Consider the following 7113-nt stretch of genomic DNA (forward strand, 5'->3'; position numbering starts at 1 on the left):
TCTGCTGCCTCCTCCTGAGAGCCCTCTGATAATTCCTCTGGAGGAGAAGCTAAAGTCATTTCTGCTTTGCTGTGGGGAAGCAGGATTACCAGTCTGGGTGGAAAAGGAGGGCAGGTAATAAAAACACACAGCAAAAAGGATGAATAGTCACCCTGAGCAGAAGGCCCTGGTTAAAGGCCACGCTTCACAACCTGCCCAAACACTCTGAAAGTTCCCTGTGGGTAGGGTCCTTGGCTGCCTTTCCCTCCATCATAAAACTATTGACTAATTCACAACCAAAAAAACCCCAAGAAATTTTGTTAATCCTTAAAGAGTGTTATCAACACATTATTAATTGGTAAATTTGCAAAGTTGTGCTGAAGAGCTCATTCCTGAAGCCACCATAGGTTATGAATAACAAGAATTTCTCTAAATGACAATTAATCTCAGCAAAGAGAAACAAGAATTTTTGCACAGAAGAGGAGGAGTATCCTGGACAGATGTGACTGGGAAGAAATTTTCAAATTTCTGGGTGAAAAAATTGAAATATTTTGAGTGACACGCAGGCATTAGTGGCAGTGCTCAAGCTGTTCTGCAAGTGGATGAGCCTTTTGGGGTCAGAGGGGCTCTGGGTTTGGGGACAAATTCCCTGTCCCACACAAAACACCACCAGACACCCCAATGTCCTTGCACAGAGGCTTTCAGAGCTGCTTATGTGCTTAATTAGCTCATGGATTACAAAATCATTCCTTCTCAGAGCAGGGAAGCAGTCATGGTCTGGTGTCCCCAAAAGTGAGGAGCAGCATGGGTCCTGAGCTGCTGCCCCCCCTGTGTGGCTCCTGGCTTGTCTCAAACCTGCTCTGATTTCTATCATCATTTCCTGTCATCACTTCCTACCAAAACTCTCACTTTCTGCCAGCCAGGCATAAAAAGGAGCCCACAAATGGCTCAAATGTCATTTGATGGCCCTGACAGACACACACAGGCTGCTCAGGCACCTGCAGGTAACATCTGCACACAGATCACGCTCAAAATCTGTTTCCCTACTTTTACACCTCTGAGAGGTTTGAATGGGGATAAAATGTCTGGAATTCGATATTTTTTTTTTTTCCCCTTCTGGCTTTGCTGGGTTTCTGTGAGGAAGGGGAGAGATGTCAGCACGTGGCAGGGAGGCACTGAGGCTCTGGCAAACGATGCATCTGAAGGGAAAGCAGCAGAGGCTGGGGACCTGTTAGCACCAGGCAAAGAAGTGAGGCAGCTTCAGTTAAAATGCCCTTTCCATGCCTGCAGCCACAGCTCCCTCCTGGAATGGAATTGCCCTTTCCCAAAGTGCACTCATTCACACCTTCCCCCCCAGAGATGCAAACACAACGGGACTGCACAATTTGTGGTAGAAAGCTCTGAGATTGCCCAGTAATTAATCTCAGTAAAAAATTGGTTTAAAAGAGTGTCAGACGCTGAGGGGATTTATTGCTTTCTAATTACCAGACAGTAATCTCCCTCCTTTGCTTTCTCCTGCATCTGCAGCACCTTCCCCCTCCTGCAGCCTTGTCCCAGCCTCTGCAGGTGCTGTGATGCTGGTGCCAGTAATGATCCCTCAGGGGATGCAGGCAGGGACTGGGATGAGCCCTGGGGCACACTCAATTTGTCTGGATAAGAGGTGATGCCTCTGCTCCTTAACTCCCAGCCCTCCCTGAGTTTTGGCCTAGATATGGCAGAAGCAAGTGGCTTTTAAATTTAAATAGTCTCAGAGCTTCTGTGTTTGTGGCTCACATTAATATCTAAGCCCACACCGTGAGGAAAAAAAAGAAAAAACCAACCAACAAACAACTGCATTAATTTCCTCCGTTTTTCACAGCTAATCAGCATCAAAGAGGAGGAGGTTGGTGGGCTCAGCTTTTTGGCAGAGCAAAAACTGTCTGAGATGATTATACCTATGTGGTAAATGATGGGGATGTGGGGGCCTTTCCTGAACACCCTGGATATCCATCTGTGTGGAAAGCTGTTTGAGCAGAGCATGAGTGCTGAAACCTTTAGTCTTGGGTATTCACATACACTGGAGCTGTGGATTTCATGTGTGGCAACTGCAGGGAGAGCTCGTACCTCTGCCCCACCCACCCTGCCATAAAACAACCTTAATCATTAATTTCAGATTAAATCTGTCATGTGGGTCCATGAGCATGAGGTTTGAAATGCTGTTTGTACTGACCCAGTGGTCTGAAGGAATGGTGTGGTGGTCAGGCTGAGTTTTGTTCTTTCTCTGATCCTTTTGTCCCGGGTTTCTGTGGTTGAGATGACCCCAAGGTATAGAAAGTCTTTCTTTTTTCCAGCTCCAAAACCGCAGAAGAAGTTGAGATTTGTCAGTTCTGCTTTTCAAGGTTGTTTATTTTTTTTTATCTATCAGATTCTTTCTCTGACCTGCTGAGGTCTGTCCAGCAGGTCTGGTGGTGGCACACGGCCTGCCCTTGGGGTGGTGTTAGCTTTTTATACTACGAATTACGTGTACTTTATTTACAATAATCTTCCAATACCTATCACCTGTGTTAGACAGTCTGTCTCTACTCTAAACCAATCCAAAAGTGTCACCATCACAGCAGAAGATGGAGGACAAGAAGAAGGAGAAGAAGGACAGAACATGCCCAGATTCTTCCATCTTGCTTCTTGAACCCCCATTCTAAATCCCCAAAATTCTACTTTTGCACCCTGTGACAAATTCACTATCATTCTACTCAAATGATAGTGGCTTGTAAATCCTCACACAAAGTTGGTAATTGTTTCCACAGGCTAAAATCAAAGGCACAGGTGTTTTTGACTCTGTGCCAAGGTCTCTGAGCCCCCTGCCAGGGTCTCAAATCACCCAGGGCAGCCAGAGGAATATCCTGGGTTCTGACACTTTTTGTTTTGCTTGCACGAGGGATAATGGGAACACAAAAGAAAGGGTGAGCCATCCTCACAAAACGTACTTCCAGCAGTGGAAAGCACATCCTCCAGATGGTGCTGGGCACCACAGTGACCTTCAAGAGCCTTCCAAAGGAACAAATGAAACCCCCAACACTGGTTGCATGTTTCCTATATCACTTTATTGACCACCACTGACCACGTTCTCAGGTTGAGCGCCAGATACCAGCAGGAGAGGTGGAACTACCCTAGAGTTACAGGAGAGCAAGGGAGACAGTGTGTCACACACAGGCTGGGGAGAGCTGGCTGGGGATGGGAAGCCTCTGCACAGTGGTGAGCCCCCCTCTCTCCCCCCCGAGGGCCTACAAAGACAGTGGAAAGACGTGCTTGTCCTCCTGTCAGTTGTCCCAGAGGGAAATGACAGGGCAGAGGTGTGAACAGAGACACTTAAACACTTTGCTGAAAGAAAAAAATACACATTGCAACCCCCCGAAGGTGAGATGTTATTGCTAATCATTATTATTGTTGTTATTATTTCTCCTGCGGTTGCAAAGAACTCATGGCAGGTTCGTCACACGGACGCGGGGTCTTGAGTGTGGGGCTTGGCTCTGTTGCTGTTTGAGAGTGACCCGTTGAACTCTGAGTGGGGTACAGCAATTCTGCAGGGCTTTTCCCCTGTCCCAAGCCTTGCCTCGAGGCTTGGTGCACCAGCAGCCAATGTTACTCATGCACTCCTTCCTACCTGATGGTGGATATGGGCTACAGCACCAGACAAAGACCCTTTCAGCAAGCACAGCACCATGGCAGCACTGCCGTCTGTGCCATCCCCACCAGTTTTTAAGCTTCCAAGTCCACCAGCCGCTCACCCAGCCCCTCGTTCCATCCAAGGGAAGAGGGGAAAAACAAAAAAAAAGAAAACAAAAAAAAAGAGGAAACAAAGTGGGGGAGGAACCAAGAGAAGAAACCCCTCTAGACATTCACTGATATCTACGCAAAGGCTCTGGGAGCGCGACCTGCAGGTGGTGGCAGCCTGCCCAGCGCGGTGGCGGGCGGGCTCAGGAGGAGGGCGCGGAGCTGGGCTTCTCCTCCCGGGACACGGGGATGGGCCTCTCGCTGTGGCTGGCGTCCATGTTGGAGGGGACCTTGGGGCCCGAGAAGGTCAGCATGCCATCGTTGGACAGCGAGCAGGTGATGGCAGCCTGGTCCACGTTGGCGGGCAGGCGGTACCGGCGGTGGAATTCCCGGGAGATGTAGCCGTGGTCGTCCTGAGAGGCAGTGGGGAAAGGGGGGGAAGGCGTGTCAGAAACTCCCCGTGCCTCCCTTTGTCCAGCCACCTCAGGGCAGGAGATCCACAATCACCCTGGCTCATCGTGACACTGCACTGCCTGGACTGCTGGGCACACCTCTATCGGGGTTAATTTTACAGGTTGTCCCCCCCGGACACCTGTGAAGCTGCAAGAGCTGAGCACAGCAGCAGGGAGTGATTTTGGCCATAGGTTTGATCCCAGGCTGGGATCTGATTTGGGCTTCTGATTTCAAAGGATGCTTAGAGACAAAGTCTGGAGGCCTGGGAAGGTAAAGGCAAGGCAGATGTGTGCACCCATGTATTTATTTACTAGGCTGTAATGCTGTGTCAGCCAAAGTACACAATCCTGGCCCCCTTCTTTTTTTGGCCAAAAGAATGAGAAGTGCAATTATTTTTTTAAAGTTGGCCATGAAAATAATAACTATATTTAAAAATACATACTGTTTCCAGGCTAGAGCCTTGTCTGGCCAAAAATGTGTATGAGAAGAATTAAATCCCTGCTGGTATAATTCACTTTTCGACCCCCACAGATATTTCCATGACATCCGTGTTAAAAGTTTCCAAGCCTGAGGCACTTGGTTGGTTTTCTTTTGTTTTGTTTGCTCTTGCTTTTCTCTCCCAGATTGGCATATAAAAACTCTGTTTTCACTAAGGATTCTGGCTTATGAAAACTCAGCCATGCTTCAGCAGTGCCAGATGATGTTCTGTGTCTGGCCCAGTGTTAATAGTGAACAATGGACATGGTCATCTGATGGTTATGGAAGATGATGATCGAAAATAAACAAAAGAGGGGTGGATTAGCTTGTTATTTTCAGATATCAGGGGGAGGTTCTATGGAAACAGCCCATGCCAATAATGACAATTCATAATTAACTCTTTCTTCTGATATATTCTTTCTTTTTTCCTTCAGCTGAGAACCGTTGGAAAGAAGGAAAACAGAGCAGGACTCCCCAGTTGCTCCACCATCACCATCACTTCCACTCACCTGCCTTTCACTGTGCTTGCCATGGATTTCCACAAAGTCATCAATGATCTTCACGCTCAAGTCTTCAGGAGAGAAGTGTTTTACATCCAGCATGATTGTGAACTTGTCCCGATCAGACCTCACCTGAAACGAGCATTGTCACACAGTGAGGCCCCAGCTCTGGCTGTGGGGCGCTGCCAACATCACCACCGGGCAAAGGTCACAAAAGGGGTGGTCTGGCACTTTGTACTTCTGTGACTATGAAACTCAGTGAGGGTCTTCTTCCCATTGTGGGGACCCAGGGACAGTGAGAGGCCCTGGGAGGGTCAGGGTCGCTGGGAGGCTGTGGGAAGTGTCAGGGTCACCAGGAGGCCGTGGTTGGTGTCTGAACCTTGGCTGCTGCTCTGGAGAGAGGCGTTTTTATCCTTACTGCTATTCTTGTGCTAGGGACCCTTTAGCACTCAGTGACCTGCCAGATGCACCAGGCACAGAGAGGGGATGGAAACCAGTGTAAGACTCTCTGGTAGCACGCGTTTTGTCCTTTCAGTGATTTATGGTATTGTTGTGGTTGTAGCTCTGGGAAGAAAGCAGTAAGAGAGGGCTACAGAAAGCACCTGTACCTGAATTTCAGATCATGGCCCCCAAAGCTGCACATTCCCCTACAGTTCCCTTCAGAAAATTGCTCTGGGGTCCTTCAGTGAGGGATTGCAAAAGCCACCAAGCTCCCAAGGTGGAGGAGGAGGTAGACAAAGCTCCCACTTGCACTCCCATGGCGAACTGCCCTCACAGGCACTTACTCTGGGAGCAGCCTTGCTCTTCTTCACTACACAGGTGGTGGGCACAGAGCAACAAAACCAAATTCTTGTGTTGGAAACAACCCATAAAGGGAGCTAAAATTGTTCCTGTTTCTCAAAGGGAAGCTTTGTCCCCAGTGAGGGCTTCCCTTTGTGCCCAAGAAGGGGTGGGTGGGCTGTGCTTGGCAGTGGGTTCGGGGTCTTCCTCATCCCTGCACATGGGGCTACAGCAGTGTGAGATGTGGGTGGAGAGGAGCAGCTGGAGGCATAAGGAGGGAGAGGTAGGAAAGGAGAGGAAATCAAAGGGCCCTTACCTCTGAAATGCCCGACTCCAGCACGCTGCGGAAGAGGGACTGCCTGTAGTAGGGGCTGATAGTGGACGAGAACAAAGGCAGGAGGTCATACTCAAGGAGACCCTCTCCAAAAAACTGGTCAAACAAACGGCTTGGAATGAGGGGTCCCAGAGCACGCTTGAACCAGGGGTGCTGGATGGTAATGTCCATGCTGCTGCTGCTGCTGCTGCTGCTGCTGCTGCTGCTGCTGAGACCTGTGGCTGCAAGGGGAGAGCAGAAGGGGCAGCGCCGCTGCTGGGGAGACGGCGATGCCTTGGCTGGAGTGCAGCCCCAGGGAAGCTCCCCCTATATATACCAGCCTGGCAGAATGAAGGCATTAGCAGGATTCCTCTGGAAAGACATGATCTCATGATGGAGGCAACGTGGTCAGCAGAAATGCGGAGACTGACCTGGAAATGACAGTCTGGTTGGAATCGGTGCCAGATGTCCTGGAGGGATGATGCCAGGCAGCAGGCTGTAAGGCACGGGGTGCCCAGGGGTGCTGGCATGTCCCCTGTGGAATCAAGCAGGCTAAGCAGGACACCCTGGTGGGCAACTCCAAGATGCTTCTGAAAGAGATCTGCTCCATGGGTCTTTGTAACCTGACACTGGGTGTCATTAATTTGCTTCTTTTCTGCTGCTCCTTGAAGCAGTAACTCAGTATTTCTTCCAAATAAATGAAACAGCTTTCCTCCAAGCAAGGAAAAAGGGTCAGATTCGGGTTGAAGGGGAAACTTTTTTGTAACATGCTACAAAGTGCCTCTGCCACTCGAGAGGGGCCTGATATCCCTTGGCGCAGGGATCATGGCAGGACTGGCAGGGAAGCAGGACTAACAAATG

The 7113-nt window shown here is 49.5% G+C and overlaps 1 protein-coding gene across 1 annotated transcript; it reads right to left on the reverse strand.

Moving 5' to 3' along the window:
* Window positions 1–3037: 3037 nt before the first annotated feature.
* Window positions 3038–6596, reverse strand: CRYAA (crystallin alpha A). The gene is made up of 3 exons (XM_059840398.1): window positions 6256–6596; window positions 5169–5291; window positions 3038–4142 (listed from the first exon to the last, which is right to left on the reverse strand). The coding sequence occupies exons 1-3, from the start codon at window positions 6442–6444 to the stop codon at window positions 3933–3935; spliced, it is 522 nt and encodes a 173-aa protein (XP_059696381.1). The 5' UTR covers window positions 6445–6596; the 3' UTR covers window positions 3038–3932.
* Between the last annotated feature and the right edge of the window lie 517 nt (window positions 6597–7113).

This window comes from Haemorhous mexicanus, chromosome 2, assembly GCF_027477595.1.
Source record: "Haemorhous mexicanus isolate bHaeMex1 chromosome 2, bHaeMex1.pri, whole genome shotgun sequence".
NCBI classification, from domain to species: domain Eukaryota; kingdom Metazoa; phylum Chordata; class Aves; order Passeriformes; family Fringillidae; genus Haemorhous; species Haemorhous mexicanus.

Coding starts and splice junctions, on each gene's coding strand:
- CRYAA (XM_059840398.1), bottom strand. CDS start 6,444: ATGGACATTACCATCCAGCACCCCTGGTTCAAGCGTGCTCTGGGACCC. Junction 5,292..6,255: donor TGGAGTCGGGCATTTCAGAG/GTAAGGGCCCTT, acceptor TGCTCGTTTCAG/GTGAGGTCTGATCGGGACAA. Junction 4,143..5,168: donor GCAAGCACAGTGAAAGGCAG/GTGAGTGGAAGT, acceptor ACTGCCTCTCAG/GACGACCACGGCTACATCTC.